The 19,596-nt window shown below is 36.1% G+C and overlaps 1 protein-coding gene across 4 annotated transcripts; it reads right to left on the reverse strand.

The window, feature by feature from the left end:
- Positions 1–156: 156 nt before the first annotated feature.
- Positions 157–19,575, reverse strand: Rrp6 (exosome component Rrp6). 4 transcript variants are annotated; one of them, XM_073074603.1, is made up of 17 exons: positions 19,241–19,575; positions 18,681–18,818; positions 18,090–18,170; positions 16,846–17,027; positions 15,583–15,754; positions 15,114–15,286; positions 11,823–12,040; positions 9,469–9,590; positions 7,769–7,932; positions 6,759–6,942; positions 4,822–4,970; positions 3,494–3,632; positions 2,674–2,783; positions 2,327–2,426; positions 2,183–2,230; positions 1,222–1,299; positions 157–621 (listed from the first exon to the last, which is right to left on the reverse strand). In XM_073074603.1, the coding sequence occupies exons 2-17, from the start codon at positions 18,741–18,743 to the stop codon at positions 205–207; spliced, it is 2,400 nt and encodes a 799-aa protein (XP_072930704.1). In that variant the 5' UTR covers positions 18,744–18,818; positions 19,241–19,575; the 3' UTR covers positions 157–204. The 4 variants fall into 4 exon arrangements, 3 of the variants coding, with proteins under 3 accessions (XP_072930704.1, XP_072930705.1, XP_072930706.1); XM_073074604.1 differs by lacking the exon at positions 2,183–2,230 and having other exon boundaries at positions 19,241–19,573; XM_073074605.1 differs by lacking the exon at positions 18,090–18,170 and having other exon boundaries at positions 19,241–19,571.
- Between the last annotated feature and the right edge of the window lie 21 nt (positions 19,576–19,596).

Below are 19,596 nucleotides of genomic sequence, written 5' to 3' on the forward strand. Positions count from 1 at the left end.
AGTTATTACTTATTTGAGGATCATTATTTATCATAATAAATACACAGGCGTATAAATTATCACTATGCATATGTAGTGATAATTGATATGCCTTGTTCTATCCATCGAATTATTCTTACACTTCATTTAACCGGGAGTAAAATAAAACGACATAAATATTAGAACACGAGTATAATATGATGTCATTTTAACTTATAAAGTAAATTATTTGTGTTTTTTAAACTTCATCTTAGGTTGCTTACGCGATTGCTCGCATTCATTATGGAACTTTTTGTAGTTCACTTGCTTATAATTAAATGTTTTATCAGCTTTGTTGTCGGATGTAGAGTTCAATTTGATCTCAGCGTCATTCGAAGATTGTTTGTCGACTTCCTGTATGGGTTCTTCTTGTGCGTTCGTTTCGTCCTTACTTTCTGTAGTCTCTGTTGACATTTTTCTTTTACGTTGTACAACTTTCTTTAGGAAAATATGGTCCTGTTCCGTCTCTTCCTTATCTTCTTGGATAAGATTATTCTTTGATTCTTGTAATTTGAGCAGCACTTCAGATTTAATGAGGGGATCTCCTTGAGCTATGGCTGTCACTTTCGCCTCTTTTTCTTCGAGTTTCCTGATTTCTTCATCCTGTCAAGAGACCACATCATTAACGAAAAACGCAAATAGAACGGAAGGTTATATTAGGTAAAATCGACTTCTACTCCCACAAATAAAATGTAAATGTTTTAAATAAGCCACATAAACTGTACGTTATTCAGGTATTTGCTAACTCTTTCTCCGTTTACTAGTAGATACATTGTACGAAAATCTTGTACCAATTTATTAAACAGAATTTATTAAATCTTCAATTCTATTAAACGTTGATTGTAAATATTAATAGGATTTTAGATATTCATGTTAAAACCACTTTGTGTCAAAATGTTTTCTTGTTCAACTGCGGCAGCATCACCACCACACCTATTTATTTCCTATTTCTGCATTGCGGTACTGCTGTGTTCTGAATGAAGGGTGTTGTTTGGCAGTTATACTTTTCGGGTCATTTAATCTCAGTCTTTAGAAGTAGCGAGGCATTTATGATTAATTTCAGAAACAGTATATAGACACATACCGCTATGAATATCAGCTGTCATCATCGACAGAGGCAATATTAAAGGTGTGCGTGGAAGAGTTTATTGAATACGGAAAACTACTGCATAAAAATACAAAAAACAAATAACAAAAACATACCTTTGCTAAAAAACGGTAACCTCTGTAACGATAGTATGGCGGTATGTACATTTTTGCATTTGCATTAAGCGTGGATACCTGCAATAACAAAAAGTAAGGTCAAGAAAGTAATTCTAACATCTTAGTAAAGAATACCAACAATATGTCCTCAGAGTATGAAATCATACATGAACGGTTGGTGTGAGCCCAATGTGGTGAGGAAATAAATATACGCCTCATTTATTAATAAAACAAGGCATAAAATATAGTACTAATAATATTGATTATTTTATTCTATTCTTTTGATGTTAAATAAATAAGTTGTCTGTTTTTTCTGCATTTTTTTATCATATTTCCTCATGACATTAGCTTATTTAAATTTTGATTCCTGGTAATTTGCATCCAATTTTCAGGATAGAAAAGAATCACTTTCAAGAAATGAGCCAATCCCAGATAAAGCTGGATTCTTTGTAAAGCTTCGATAGTAGTAGTTCCGAAAATTTACCAAGTTTACATTAATGTTTTAAGACATGCATTCGAAATCGTTTTTAAGAGGTTGTGTATCATAGGAATAAGAACAGCCCTTGGAAAGATCGAGGCATTCACAAAGGTAGATTTCAAAATTTCAGTTCCACAATTCCCAAAACTGATAAATGTTAAGTAGTCGAATGTTACAAAGGTTGTATTGAGATCCCTTTCTTTAGATAAAGATTGAATTTTATAAATCATTTTCAACGTGGTAATTTTGATCTATAATTCTTCGAAATCTACCAAGACAGCCTTAAGAAATATATCTCGGAAGCTTGGTTCACACCATTGAGTCCTTATAACCATGCATATAATATGCAACCAATGATAATGACATGTTCATAAATTTATTTGCATTCGCATCCCTTTGAAGCAGCAGGCAGGTCCACAACACATTCAGTATTGTGTGAACATTACAAATAGAATTTAATGTAGAACATTGGTCAGTACTCACAATTTCATGACCGTTTTTATCCATCTTGTATGTAGACTTATTACAATGCTGTTTAAAAATAGAGCATCTAATAAAATAATAATTACGTGTCAAAATTGTATATAAACGAGTAATAAAGTGACAACAAATTCATATTATACTTACAAAATTGTCTTCATGCTTGGGTGGTATAGTCAAAATCTGGTCGTTTTCGTTTATATCGTTTGTAGATTCAATCGTACTTTGAACATTTATATTATCGAACCTGTAAATATAAAATATAATGCAACATCGTCGGACAATCATTTATTTTTATTATCATTATCATATATTCTTAAACAAACTTCATCCTTTACGGTTTAAACGTTCTGAAATCACTCGTGTTAAAATAGGGACTATTATTGATAGAACTGTCTTATTTGTTAAAATATTAATAAAACACATAGTTGTATATCTTGCATGCGTATTGCATTTTCACATTAACGCCCTTTAGTATTTTAAGTGGGTCTTACTTCGTGTAGAGGCCGTCGTGAACATCGAACTGGTAAGCCGGTCCCTGGTAGCCGGAGCACGACGGGGTCGGCGTCGAGTACGCTATGCTGTCCAGCGGTATCTCGCGACACTGCAACAACAGATAGACCAGCTTATTTCAAAGTGTGGGTCGCGATCCCCTAGGGCAGAGTTCCGCAAATTGTGTACCGTGATCAGTAGTTGGTGTGCCGCAGAAAAATAAGCTTATCTTATAAACCACCTACACAAATCAAGCGAACGCACGAGCGAGGCGTTATGTTTTGTTCATCTAAATCTTAGGTTTCAATAAATGATGATTAATATTACTTAAAAATTAATTTTTAATTTGTGGTGTACCTCCAAAAATTGGGTACCCCCTTGGGTAACATCATTATAATATATAAATCAAGCCTCAGCAAAGTGAAAGCAATATTTTAGGAGCTTTACACCTATCACCAACAATCCAATAATTTAAACGCTTAACATCAGCAAAATGTCCCTATAATGGACATATAGATGGACAGAAGTTTAAAGGTGTGGTCTCTCTCTCAACTCGTCGGCACTACCGCTACACTTATTTCTGCCTATTAACAGTAGTGTTGAGTTATGATTTGCTCTGGTTTGAAGGGTGTGGTAAGGGAGACATACTTTTGCATGGCTTTCCAATTTAGCCCTCAGTTGTAGTGGCGCATCTGTGGTTGGTCAGATAGGAATATGGTCTAGTATGGGGTCTAATGCAGATTTTCATGGGCGGCAGCAGCTACTTATCATTAAGTGTAATATTCAATATTACGCATAAAAAAGTTATAATGGACAACGAACCGATAGTATCATCCTGTGTATTGCGATCATGTTCTGCTTGACGAATGGCGGCATGGGGCTGCAACACGCATTCACTCCTTGCATTTCGCGGGGAAGTGCCTCGGCGAGCGCGATCAGCATGTGGTTCGGTATGAGGTACCTGTGGCAATAAACACAAATTAACAACTTTTTGGATAAGTAGAGTTAAAGGTTGTAGAATTCTCTATGGTTCGACTCCGGTGTTGAGCGCTGCTGTGATCTGGTTTGAAGGGTGTGGTAAGGGCCACACCCTTACCACACCCTTCAAACCAGATCACAGCTTAAGTTTTCAGAGGCATTCCAGCTTAGTTCTCAGGGGTACCGGCGCAACTGTGACGGACTTCAGGTAGGAATCTAATCTTATCTGGGTAGAGCACAGATGTCCATGGGCGGCAGTAGCCATTTACCATCAGATGGACTGCATGCTCGTCTGCTACTCTTATATTATAAAAAAAATCGTATAACACATTGAATTTTACACCAGAAGGGAGGAGAGAGTAGCGTCTGTCCGGAATACGGGTAGCGCCACAGCGTTAGAGTGAGAGAGGTGGAGCCTGCCTGCTGGCGCTGTATATATGTAAAGGAGGTCAGACGGACTGGCACTACGGTACTACCGGAGAGGTTTGCCTGTTCAGGTATGCCTGCGCAGGTACACAGTACTGTGTGTGGGAATAGACCTGTGCAGGTGACCAACGCAAGATCATGAATCAATTCTTTAGTGTGACACCGTACGGTGCGTCATCGTCTTCAATCGATGTCATCGCTACAGAACTGAACATCGTACGGAATACCGGAATATCTCATACACGCTGCGGACGTGCGGCTGACCTGTACAGGCAAGCTTGCGCAGGTAAACTATCCAGTAGATCGTATCGTGTATGGGCCATAGATAATTATAGATATCTCACCACCTTGTAATTGAAGGAAGCCATTAAATGCCTGACACATGTAAAATGTTTGACTGTTTTCCCATTACGTCCCAGACTGTCACGGTGTAATTTACGCGGAACAGTCCCAACATGTGCAGTTAAGTGTTGCAAAAACAACGAAAATCGAAAGTGCGAATTCGAAGAAAAAGTGCGGAGAAATATAGTTTCATGCGTAAATCCTGTAAAAACTACATTTCTTTAAATATATTTCAAGCACGATAATAGATGACCATCACAATTTCAATTGTCAAAACTCGTTTCATTTTGGTTGGCGTACACACATGTGTACATAACGCATTCCATGACGAAGTGGTTTCTCTTTATCCTCCCTTGAAGCGATCATTTAGAAAGAAGCCAAAAACTAAAATAACGTATACATACGTGACACTCTCGTCCAGTATGCGCGCCTGGGAGTCCCGCCACTTGAACAGCAGCTTGAGGGCGGCCATCTGCCTCGTGTTGAACACGCGCTTGGAGCGCAGGTAGATGCTCATGTGGCTGTTGTCGTCCACCACGAACTTCCTGTACGTCTGCGAACGAACGAACGTACATTTATAGTCTCAATCATAATTAGGTGTCCAAAATGGAAACAAAGAAATTTCATTATCAAAATACGATTACAGGTATTGTAAACCTTGACAAATTAATAAGAAACAACTACACACAATTTAACACACGCACTATGAAAACGAGAAAACATTCGAGTTCGATCACGATCACGAAAATGACAGCAACGGTTACAGCTACGAAACTTAAAAATAGCGGCACAAAAAATGTTTCGGATCCCAATTGTGTTACCATCGGACTATATATAAATTTCTTTGCTGACGTTGTTGTCGTCGACAAGGTACTGTCTCACTGTTGGACACTGATCCCTTTGTATGAATGATTAGGCCATACAATCCTTCGCTGACCAAATTTAAATGAAGGTTGTCAAATTTATTTTTGAAAAGATCGTACCATATACAAACCGTCTCAACCTGAGAACCGTGTCCTACAGTAATGCATTAATGTCACTGAAGCCAAAATCACGAACGGAAATCATATACCGAATAACATAGAACTTATCTAGCTGCATATGACTTTAATATTGTTAAGGAGTGTCCATTATTCAGAAAACTTTCGATTCCCCTAGAGGAAAGGTCTCGAGATTTTAGAATTCGTATTTTCAATGTAAGTAAATTTGTTAATCTGTACTTTCAGCTTGTATGGTCACTAATAATCGGAATGCAATACTTTTAAGCATTTGCGTAAACGCAATAAAATATACTATACTTGATAAAACGAAGATAACTCGTAATTATATGCTGCTACTTCAGAATGAAATACACTACATTCTCCTAGATCAAACCCATGTTAAATTAGGCGCGATTACTTTCAACCCAGTTCATTTATCAACCTCATGTAATCAACGATTGCCCTTACCACTACCTCCACATATCAAAAACACAGAAACATAGTGAGCCACATGTTAGCTTGCTGTTCTTAAAGATGGCTCGCAGAACATTGTAGCCTCTCCGAAATAATGTTAATTTAGGTGAGATTAGGCGCAACCTCCCTGACAACCTAAACATAGTCAATCGATGCCCTTACTATTACCCCCACGTGACAATCCCACAGTTATACGTCAAACTTCGCTCTGAAGTTAACGCGCGCAGGTGTCAGCCAGAGAGCCAATGCGGTCGAACACATCTACAAGCATATACTCCGTAGCAACGCGTTGGCACACTACCGCAGCCATGTACCCGCGGGCAGCGCACGGGTGCCGGGGGGCACCCGCACTGTCTTTGTCCCTCTAATATGTACAATTTGGTATTGCGACGCGACTCGATTCTATATTCGGAGCGGACTATCAGTTTGGCGCGGACTATACCCGTGGGCGAGAGCGGGCAGCAGACGGGTGCCGGGGGGGGACCCGCGCTGATGCGATTCGTTTTTATATTCAGAATGGAGTAGTATATTGGCGCGGACTGTACAAGTGTAAAGTGTACATCATCATCATCACACATTACTGTCCCACTGCTGGGCACGGGTCTCCTCTCAGAATGAGAAGGATTAGGCCATAGTCCACCGCGCTGACCAAGTGCGTATTGGTAGACTTCACATACCTTTGAGATTATTTTTTATAAATCTCTCAGATATGCAGGTTTCCTCACGATGTTTTCCTTCATCGTTTTAGCAAGTGATAATCGATTTCTAATACGCACATAACTTTGACAAATCAGACGTGCGTGCCTGGGATTTGAACCTCGGACCCCTCGATCGAGAGGTCGAGTTTGTTAACCACTAGGCTATCACTGCACGTATAGTGTACATACCGAGCCGCATATGAGCTTGCTGTTCTTGAAGACGGCGCGCAGCAGGTTGTCCTGGCCGGTGGCGGCGTCGAGCAGCTCGCAGCGCATGCGCCGCCACACGTACAGCAGGTAGTGCGTGTCCTGCCGCGCGTACTCCACCAGCTCGCCGGGTAGCGGCCGCATGCGCCAGTCCGCCAGCTGGTACCTGGCGGGAGCAGACGTTTCAAAACCGGTCCATCGTCATCGAGCCATAGATAAGTACAGATATATCACCTATTAAATGGTGTTGTTTACGCGTAACAATGCCGACATGCGCAGTTAAGTGGTGCAAATACACAAAATCGAAGAAAAAGTGCGGAGAAATATCGTTTCATTCGCAAATGATCTAAAAACTACATATTTCTTTTTTAATATTTTTCAAACACGAAAATAGATGACAGTGACAATTTAAATTGTCAAAACTGATTAAATTTTCTAGTAAGGATTGAGTAATCTTTACTAATCTATGCATTAAGCAATCAGACCAGACCAGTATTTCAGTAGTCTATACCAGTGCTGGGCACTGGTCTCCTCTCAGAATGAGAAGGATTAGGCAATAGACCACCGCGCTGGCCAAGTGCGTATTGGTAGACTTAACATACCTTGGAAAACTTTTTTTAACACTTCTCAGGTTTCCTCACGATGTTTTCTTTCATCGTTAGAGTAAGTAATAATTAATTTATATCTTTGAAAAATCAGAGGTGTATGCCTATGATTTGAAACTTTGACACCTCGATTAATAGGCCGCGTTTCAACCACTAGTGTATCACTGCTAAAAAGCGGTTATCAAAACTTACACAGATTTAAATATTGAGCAGAATAAGTGTGCTAAATGTTAAAATCCAAACAAATAGTAATATTTAACCATATTGTATTACATTCCATCATACCCTCAATAAGCTCCTTATTTAGGATCGATAAGTTTACAAGAACAGTGCGGCAGTAAATTCCTGTAATAATAATAATAAAAAAGCAATTTAAATATAGCTTACTTCTTGTCAGCGTTCACGTTACAATACTGCTTGAGGACATGCTTGAGCGCGAGACCGGTCAGGTTGAGCATCTTAGCAGCTTGGTAGGTGTCGAAGAGGCCCACTATGTAAACGCCGAAGTCCCTCTGCAGCCACAAAACGTCCATGTCGGCTCCGTGGAACACCTGATAAATATTGATTTGAAATAAAACTCAAGAAATCATGTAACAATTAATCCTAAGGTAATCCGAAAATCCTAAGTAATATTATAAATGCCAAATTGAGTCTGTTTCATTTTCACGCCGTAACTAACTAACCGATTGTCATGAAATCTTGTACACATATAATTGTGTTTTTATTTTATTTTTGTTTTTTATTTTTATGTATGTGTGCATGCGGCTACAACTTCTGCGAACAAATGATTTTATTATTATTATTATTATATTATTATAATTTATGACCAAAAGTACTTTTTGTGATTAAGTTGGTTTGGTAGTTGAGTTATGTTTTGCAAACCAAATATTTATACCCATATAATTGCCAATTTATTGGCTAATGGCAGTAATATAAAGATCAATTGAAAGGGCATCCATGATTGAATGCATCTTACATAACATCATAACAGTTAATTCATGCTCCAAATGTACTTACTTACTCACCTAATGTACTGAAAACGAATAAGTCTAGATAGCGATAGTCTCAAATTGCACACTATACTCAATTTTGTAGGACATAAGTAGCACACAAGCATGTAGTCCACTTGATGGTAGAAGAACACTGCCGCCAATGGGCGCTGATAAGCAACTTCATATAAAACAACGGCTTTACTCGTAGTCAATCACAGATGTGCTGCCACTCCAGAAGATTATATTATCACCTCATATGTACTTACATATTGACTTCAGTTATTATAACTTCAGTTATTATAACATATTGACTTCAGTTATTATGACTTAGTCAGTATAAGTGACTTCAGTTGCTGTATTTTATCAAAAATCCCCGTGACAGAGCTCTCTTCATACCAGTCTACTGCAGATGTCCAGAATATGAGAATTGGGTTTTGAGCTTCTTGTTTGCTTATGCAAGGATTATGGAGATATTATAAAATATTCGTACCAGGCGTGAACAAGTTAACAAGTCGAAAATGCACACTTCTCATTGCTCAAAGAGTTTAAATAGGTATTTAAACTCTCCGAGACTTATTTAAAAATATACTACTTGCGTGTGTGGACTACATACATCCGTTAACTTATCTATTTTTCACCCTATGCCATAGATTAGTAAAGATTACTCGCTCCTAACAAGAAAATGTAACCTTTTGACAATTGTCACTGTCAATTATTTTTGTGTTTGAAAAATATTAAAAAAATGTAGTTTTGGAATCATTTACGAATGAAACGATATTTTATCGCACTTTTTCTTCGATTTCGTGTCTTAACTGTGCGTGCATGTTGGCATTATTCTGCGTAAATAACAATATGACGGCTGACAGAATCGTCAGCCGTTTAAGTCATTTAATGGCTTCCTTCAATTACAAGTCGGTGAGATATCTATACTTATCTATGCCCTATGCATTAAATAATCCCAATGCTTATTATGATTAAAAATATACTAATTTATATATACAATATACATATATGTGTATGTAAGTCGACTTATCAGCATATTCACGTCTTTTGTATGAACAAAATTGTATATGAATACATATGTATATTACATACCTTGATTTTCCTGGGATCAGTAAAGGACAAGTTTAGCTTGTGGATGTGCTCGCGTAAGGCTAACGCGTCGATGACGAAGTCGCCACCCTCGGTTGTCGTTATTTGTATCAGGCATGTGATACCTGGAAAATACATTTATGTTTAAAATCATAATTATCTTGAGTGTATTTATTATTAAATGTATTCTAAAATAATTAATTATAGTTTAAAAACTAATAACCACGCTAATAACGCACAAGGAACATCGTTAATCCTGATCGCCGACGATCCTGATGAGGTGAATGGGATAATATCATTAAAATCCTGTATTGTGATCGATTCTTAATAAGTGTTCAAAATTTTAAATTAATCGGACCGTTTAATGTGGGTATAAATCGATTTCAAAGATTCCGTTACATACATACACACATACAGGTCAAGCTAATAAAAGCGTGGTAAAAATACAGGGTGATACAAATGCTAAATGGAGGTCTCAGTGTAATCGATTAATGTTTTAATTACAATAATTAAATAGTAATTTTAAATATAATCCCTGTATTTTTAGTATCTTTTATAAACTCGAATAAAACACTAGATTCCGAAGTTATGAAAATCTGCTTTCGTTGGATGTAAAAGTTTCATTGACTTGAGTTACTTGTCTTATTTCACAGAATATTTCCTATCTCGTAAAGCAGCAGGTATCACAGCAGCAGTTTTAGATCAAGCACTAGTGCTACGTGTCTTATATGATTCATAGTCTATACACAAGAAATGTGTTAAACAAAAGTCATATAGTGATTCCTATAATCACTTAATAAAATAGGAACAGTCAAGTGGTCCAGTTTGTGGCCACTGTAACCTATATAATTACCACTGACTGAAACTAGACCACATTGAATCAACTTCTTACTAATCTTAGTAACGCTTAATATAAATCGTGGTCTTAAAATAGAAACAACCCCAACTGCACCAGTCATCCAAAATCAGGTGACCCTGATGGCTCAGGTGCACCCTTATCATCTTACAGTTGTCTGTATTTATATAAAATGTTACCTCTAAGATAACTTTTGCGAATATTTAATAAACATTATTGATAAAAATGTCTTTGTAAACGTCTGTAATCAAGTTACATTTCGCAAGTCCACGAAGTTCTAGATACAAAATTTGCAGATAGTTAAACAAACACGTCCCCAAAGGGTAAATGAAAGTCGACGCTATAATGTTTTATCTTAGCTCAGACAATGTAACATTTTGAGGTAGGTAGATTGGGATAAACCAACTATTTATATATATATTGCTTTTATTTTTTCTTAGCGCATTTTGGTATAATGAAGATTAACTTAATAACAACAATATTAAGCGCTGTTGTGTTAACATTTGAGGGGTGGTATGAAGCGTTTCAACTTAGTCCTCAAGATTAGCGGATAGACTGCATGGTTATTTGCAACGTCCATATTATAAAAGACACTATAGCCACAAAATAAAAAGAAAGAAGTCAATCTCATGTATGCACCTCATTTCTTATATTCTTATACTAATACGCTCAGCAGTCGCGCTAGGGTTGCAAACTTTAGCTTAAGCACCCATACTACAAACTCACACTAGCGCGCATAGCAAAAAACTTATTCTACAATATTAAAACAAGCGTTAAACATAGTTTTACAATACAAATAGTTATCACAATAAAAACAAAACACGCAAAATTTTACATTTTAAAATGTTTACAATGGACAATCCCTAATAACTTCTAATATTTTGCCTTATCTGTTTTAGACCTAAACCTACCAAATGACATTAAATACAATACAATATCTACACAAATAAAAAATCATGTTTTCAACATACTTAATATTTGGTGGAGGGAATTTACCTCCAAAAATTTAGTTAGGTTCGTTTATACTGATTCAAAATAGGAAACTGTTATATTAATCGAGCTATAATGTGTTTTAAAGTGGCTATCTACCAATTTTAACTTTTGGACGGTTGTTTAAATTCAGTTTAATGTTGAATTTAAACAACTATCCACAGCACAATTACAGTAACTTTTTTTGCTCCATTTTTTGCACAAGTCAATGCGGGTCAGAAGCGGACCAGCCGTGTACGTATTCGACCGAATCCCACCGAGATTTCGTGTCGGTAAGCTGTGTCTATGTATACGTTGCTCGAGCCCGCTTTGTATGAAGATTGACTTCTATTACTTTTTATTTTGTGCTATAGTCCCTTATTAATTTCCAGCTCAAGCTCAATTACTACAATTCTTACCTTCCAAATATTTTGATGTTTGACGTGAAATTTGACCGAGAAATTGTGAATGTCGATCACTAGTAGGCAAGACATTGGATACGATTATCAATACTGGCCGTATGATTATATACCTTGATACGTCCTGTAGGCGTGATGTTCTACGTCTACGGCGATCTCGGAGACGGTGTTCAGGTGTTCGACCAGCTTGTCCAGCTCGGCTTCCGTGTCGATGTACGCGAACTTGGTGACTTCCATCTTCTCCGGGAACGGCAACGGCTTCAGGTCAGGTTCGATGAACTCCGGCGGCGGCTCGTACAGATCCAACTCCACTTTGTACGGGTGCTCGTATCTGGAACGTACCGGTTGTTACAGTCCGCGGCGAACTGCTAGTCCGCTCTGAAGTTGTTGCGAGCAGGTGTAGTCATACAATTTACTATGGCGACGCGATTCATATCTGTATTCAGAGCGGACTAACAATTTTACGCGGACTATACCATCTGTGTCTATTGACAATCGACCTAATCATCGCGTTGGCGTTGTGTGCAAATTATTGAGACTTTTCATATTGGCTAAATACAATACTTCTTACCTACAAGTTATGTATTCGATATTCAAAGTATTGGCCGTGTTAAAGAAATCCAAAATAAAATAGGCATGTATTTGAGTAAAATACTAATAAAGTAAACACTTGGATAAATCACGGAGACGTATGTCTTAGGATAAGTGGATGTCAAGTTTGCGCTATATTTTGGAAAATCTATGGAATTAAATAATCTTCTTGTTTTTACGGATACTCATTCGAAAGTGCAAAAACATAAGGCCACGTTGTAGCGTCGTAGATTTCCAAGGCACGTCGTTGTAACTAACATCTTCTACCTCGTCGCTCACGAAATTGTGTCGTGACTCGCGAATTTTTACGTAGCGCGTCGTAAATTTCCACGGTATGGCACCGTGCCGTGAAATGACAACGTGCCGTAGAAATCTACGAAGTCGTAACTTAGGCATGTATTAACACCGTAAACAGGCGAATGTTACCATGCAGAACTAACCCGACACTATCAAGGTCGCTGCTGTGATTAACCTGGGTCTTTAACGACCTTGATTAAGTTACCGGACCAAGACAGAAACACGCACAAGCAGTATTTCAATGTTGTAATGTGTTTCAATATAATATGTAATACGATTTTCGTGACTACCCCGAGAGCTTAGGTAGAGTAGGGTGGAGTAAGGTGGAGAAGAATGACATTCGAATGATTCGATTCGAATGAACATTTAAGCGAAATGATGTAGATCTATCCTTAACCTTGACTAGTGCAGGTCCCAGTTATTTCATAACGGCCATAAAAAGAAACTTGGTTAGCCAAATTCCAAGGCACGTCCAGGTCCATATTATTAAAAAAATACTACGAGGGTTACAAAAACATTTAAACAGCAATTTTACGTGAAAAATTTTGCAAGGATTGAGCTGTTTATTAATACATTTAAGCCAAGGCAACGATGAATGTCGTCATTTCGATAAGGTGACCTTTAAAGAGGTTTTTCCAAATAAAATAGGTACCTACATACATACATTGGAGACTTACAATCTTTTACAAAGTCTCCATATTCTTATATATTTTGTTATCATAACGTTATATAAAGTCAAAACTTCTTTAGTGGCGTAGTGCACTTTTTGTGATGGGTAAAATCGACATAGCAACGTAAGACGACATAGCAAACTGTAAAAGTCAAGATGTCGACCGGTGACAGCATAAAAAATATGCCAATGCCAGTTTCTTTTTTATTATATATTTTATTATTCAGGTTAAGTTTCGAATGTTTTCACTTCTGCCGACATTCCCGGAGTGCAACCGTTGTTTTTCTTGTTTGTTTTAGTCTTAAATGATGAGTACGAATGGAATTGATTCATACAAAAGATATGGTAGTAACATATCATAAAAATACGTATCAAGAGTAATTTGCGTTGAAATAATCAGTGTGGCAGCGGCGGAGGGTTTAAGGACCGATCAATCACGCCGTTCCAATCCAGTCAGCGTACTCATGTCAATTTTCATAAACGACAAGTGGGGCTACGACTTGTTATGCTCTATATTTACACAGGATTTGCGCCTTGTCTCCACTCATTCCTTTGAAAGTGCAGGCATGATAAAATAATACATTGTCGAATATTTTTTTTTTTTTACCATGATACTAGTCTTGTAAAACTACTCATTATTTTTTGAGTATGTTTAGATCCAATTCAATGGGAATTATGGTTTGAATAATTTTTGATTAGTCTACCGATTCGCACTTGGTCAGCGCGGTGGACTATGGTCTAATCCTTCTCATTGTGAGAGGAGACCTGTGGCCAGCAGTGGGGTAGTGATGGGTTGTTGACGATTTTTATTAATTTTCACATCATTCCAAGATCAAGGCAAGGACCGTCTTATGAAGCAGTAGTTTCTACGCAACCAGACGGTGGAATGGTGGATGCCTAAGTCATTTTTAGGGTTCCGTACAGAAAGGGTAAAAACGGAAACCAATTACAAAGCCCCCACTGTCTGTCCGTTAGTAACAGGGCTGTATATGAAAACGTAATAGATAGAAACTTGAAATGTTTACACAGTGTGTATAACGGTAGCCTCTATAACAACAAATAGAAAAAATAAAAAACCTTGAATACAAATGAGGGTCGCTATTGTTCAACATTTTTCTCTTCAACTATTGAACTGTAATAGGTAGACAGTTCAACTTATAACAATCCATTTACCTTTATGGTTCCTATGTTAACAAATACCGAAAATAAAAAATAAAACGAAAATTGGTGGTACTTGGACAAGTTTTAATCTCTCATGGGGATGAAGGGGCGCGCGGAGCTGCTTCATTTGCCCTTCTTTGGCGATACTTTTACAGGCATAATAAAATGAATTATTTGTGTATGAGATGTTCATCATATTTACCATATCCATATTTCCATTACGGTTTAGGTAAATTTTAATTTGTACAGATATGACTATGTATGATTTAAAAGTATGACTGTATGTATGTACTCAGATGACAGTAAAGCAATAAATACACGACCTTGCAGTTTTACAAAGAATAGAGACGTATCAAAGTATAAGTGGCAATTTAGTGCCAACATGTGACGAGAATAAATTTTCCATTGCATTCAAATGTATGTAGATATTGAAGTAGAGTCCAGTACACGCGACGGAGCAGGAAGATTCAATTAACGACAAAAGGACGGAGGGGCAAGGCTACTGTCGCTCATGTATTGCATATAATGGTTGCGCTGTGGAAGAAATCGCTCGCTATAAAGGTCCATTTATATCTACAGACAGTGAGGATGCCATGCATGGCTTGTGACAAACTAAACATTTTTGCATGTGTCCGAAATGTTCCATGTATGTACACATAAACAAACAAAATACATATTTACTCACCCAACTGCCTCGCCTTTCTCATCGTAGATTATGTTCAAAGCAAGCGGTTTGATATTGTTCGGTTTGTCAGATATTTTCGGCACCCACAAATTTTCAGAGTTGTCAACAGTGTCTTTAAATGTTAGTTGCGGTCGCGTTATATTTTTAGCACTAATCAACATTGTGGACCCCAACTGAAAGGAATTAAAATGGGTATTAAATGTAAAAAATCAATACACTCAATAATTAGGCATTATTAGAAACATATTAACTAGTTGTATAATTAATAATTCTATGAAATTTAAGTTAAAATTGGTTTATGGAGTTAAAATTTTATTTATAGTAATTATAATACTTTGTATTATATAATTATAGTAATTTAAAAATTATATTTTTATGGATCTAATTTAACAACAAAAATATACCAAATACAAGTTAAAACTTCTAAGACTATTAGTACAAGATATTAGATAAGGTTAAATATACATACCCGGATTTTTTCTATTACGGGTCTATTCACATCACTGTTCAGCTTCATGCCATCCAGGAGCTGGTCACTGACTGTGTTCACATTGTTCAGTGTATCTATATTTATTTGGATTCTGTCTAGTATGCGGTCATTGGTGTCAACAAGTAATTCTTTATTATACTCCATGTCATTTCTGTTGAAAAAAACAACTTATTAGGCAATAGTTGTCATAGAGCTGCACCAAAAAAAATTTGAAAAACTAAAGTATACATGATTTACGTTAATGTAATTTATGAAACAATAAATTATAAAAAAAAATAAAGTTACACATTGCTTTCAATTTAGTTCAATAGCACCTACTAAGCAGAAAAAATAACAATATTAAAACATACAACCTTTCCAAACCAACAATTCTTGCTATGAGTACAATGATTTCTTATTAATATTTACATTAACATTATTACATATGTTATTACACAGGGTCAAACAAATAATTCGCGAAGAGACTTGAGTTCACACTAAGGCAACTGCCAGTACAGCTCTTACTCAGGTGAATGTAATGAATAATTTCTTTGTAAGAAATGATATCGAAAGCATAATATTTTTTAATAAGTTCGCAAACGAACAAAAACAACAGATAAAGGTCATAATAGGACAATAGTTCGCTTTAGCAAGCAAAACAATATATTTTATCAGAAAAAGTGATATAAAAGTTTTGCAAAGCAATCCATTTATTTACAAACACCTTTACTTTTCTATAACAATGTATGCACTTCATAATATAAACATTTAAAACTTTGATAATTGTCACTTTTAATAGATTAAAATATCTCGCTTACAATGTTTTAAGCAAGTTGTTATCTACTGAATTTATACATATCTATGTATATTTAAGACTGCTTTTAAGTACTATAGCAATTTTGCTTGTATTAACCTATTATGAGACTCCTAAACTAATATACATAAATCTATTAGCAGGTGCCAATAATGTATAAAATGCAACCGACATCATTATTATAATATATGCTAATATCATCATACACACATATTTATATATGTATAGTCTGATAGTCCACACTGAAGTTGCTGCGAGCAGGTGTAGTCATATAATTTGCTATCGCGACGGGATTCAGAGCGGACTAGCAGTTTTATGCAGACTATACCACTATATCCATAATTTTCAGATGAAAATGCATTAATGGCTTATTTTCTATCTCTAGTATATAGCAGTAACTTTAAGTATTAATTTAATGTTCAGGCTTATAATTTCAGAAATATACTCACTTTTGTAGCGCCATATTCGGAAACTCGGTGATTATAATTTGATTTGATTGATCTTCAAAACTTTCACTTAATTTGCATGTAACAATATTGAAATCAGTGAATGTTTTTAGAAATTTATATGTGGCTTCCGAAGGAAAACTGTTCGATGTTACTACTGTGTTGTAAATGGTTTTATATGCACTCTGGAAAATAATGTAACACGTGAAAATGTAAGCAAGAATAATTGTAACGAGATAAATACAATATCCCATTGGAAGCATATTTCTGAACAAATACTTTCAGATATTCACACTCATTACATTTCCGTAGAATAAAAATGATTTATTTGAAACATTTCACTCCATGCAAAAGCAAAAAAATCATATCAATGAATTTTTTAAGTATGTCACATCCACTGATTATATGATAATATGACTTGCATATGTTGCCATTAGTGATTGTGATGATGTACAATTATGTGATAAGTCTTAACCATTGTATACTGACAATTTGAAATGATTAAATACATATATTTTATTAAGAACTACCAAACTAGCATGTGGGGTACCTGCTGGTAAGTGATTACTACTGCCAATGAACACCTATGACCAACCATTTTGGGCATAGGTTTTACTCGAAGCCAATAACATAGGCAACACCATGAGTGAAGTGATCCTCTCATATGTGAATCATTATATAAATATGTATATGGTATAATTTAGAATACAAACTAGATTCCTACTAGGTGTACCATATTTTTAAGAAATCCTATTATGGTAAGACGTGATTCTAATAGGACCCAGATATCAAGATTATGTGATTGTGTATATGTTTTCCAGTATTTTTTACTTTAAGTTTAACTTATCAATATCTATTTATAACATTGCTATGTCAAACATTGTTGTTTTGTCATTAAGTTTCATAATTATTAATTAAACTTATTAATATATATCACCCGCTGCATGAGAAATATTATTCATGCAACATGCAGTGTAGCCAACTTAGATGTTTTTGATTCAGGGAGATGAAAGCACATAAGTAAAGGTTTCATGAAGACATTATTGATATTCAAAAGTTGCCATATTTTGAACAGTGAGATTGACAGATTTTGGATAGAAAAATCATTCTTAGGATCAATGCCAGGTTCTGAGGGGCTTCATTTTCATCTTAGACAGTTTGAAATACTTATATTGGCCCATTCAGTTGGCAACATTGGCAACATGCAAAGTATTATTTCAATATTCATATCTTGATATAAAACTCACATGGTTCTCTGGGCAAGAATCAAAATAATGTGTAGTATCCCCCACATAGAAAACTAAAGGCGACATGATACTTGGTGGCACCTACAACAATGCTGTCTGTTTGTAATTGCACGATAAATTGTATTACTCTAAAATAAAGTCTATTGCTTTATACAACACAAATCCTTCAAGAAATGCATACTAACATAGTAGGTACGTATCTGCAATGACAATCTTAGGTATGGTACCAAGTGTGTAAGATTTATATTGAATTACCTACTGTGACATGACAATGGACCTCAGTAGTAAACTAAAGGTGTTTATCGTTATCTTGGAATTATGAACATGAATAACAATTGCACGTGCAAGGATGTTTCATTTCCGTGACGTATACATATCTGCCAGTAATTTCTTTGTCCATGAGAGATATTCGCAATCTGGAACACCTTGTACCCGAGTCGAGATACTAGGTACCTAAACGTCTTTGACAATATTAATCTAGATCAAGGTGAACAATTGATGAAAGGTACAAATAAAAACATTCTGATTGTATTAAAAACACATGCTGATGTTGTTATTATGGAAGACAACTTAGAAAATAAAATTACGTACCTTTGTAAATGACGTTAAGTCTGGGTAAAATTCAGGAGCCTCAGGATTTAGCACAGAATTCATTTTGTATGTTTTTGTGTCTTTATTTCAGGAAAATATTTCAGTATAATATAACTTTTCCAGCGTGCATGAGATGAGCTGTGAAGAATGAACGAAACACATTTGTGAAATTGGATCAAATCGAATATAAACCACAGATAACATATAATTATAATTTTAGTGACCGAATGAGTCACTCTTAACAGTGTAAAATAATAACATTGAATGCAATATCTGAAAAATATACTAATAATAGATCAAAATAAGTTAATCAGATACATTTTACATAAATTGAAAATAGCATATAAAATTGGAAATGAACGTCATTCTTTAACATTCCAAAATATTTGCAGCAAATACCCAAAACCAAATGTTCGCAATATAACGCCGTTGGAGAATACTTTTGGATTGTTCTTATACATTGGTAATTAATTTTATTCAACATGAAACACAAAAGAAATTTTAACATAAATATTTACAATTTTGGGTTGCAAATAATTTATGGGCAGTAAATTACTTACTTGGCAATGTCATTTACTTTTATGACAAGTATGATCCGAACGACTGACAAGATCAAATGCAATGACGTCCAGAAAAACAGAAATCCGATTAACTATACATGCAAATGAAATTAACAACTATTCAGCATAGAAAGTGAACAACATAATATAGAACTCGTAACGGCTGCGAGTTCGGTGTGGGTTGCGGGGCTCGGGGCTTATCGGGGGTGAGTTGGCGGACTGAACACCTCGACGATTTCGGTTTGCGATTGCGCGTTGCGTTCGACAGCACCACGCAGCTGCAGAGGCAGCCGCGTCCACGGGCCAGCAAGGGACGGAGATAGCTGCTTCGTCGGGTGAAACCGAGTTCGAGGTAG

This window comes from Epargyreus clarus, unplaced genomic scaffold (genome assembly GCF_041222505.1).
Source record: "Epargyreus clarus isolate Ecla_fem2 unplaced genomic scaffold, WU_Ecla_fem_2.2 ptg000007l, whole genome shotgun sequence".
Taxonomy (NCBI): domain Eukaryota; kingdom Metazoa; phylum Arthropoda; class Insecta; order Lepidoptera; family Hesperiidae; genus Epargyreus; species Epargyreus clarus.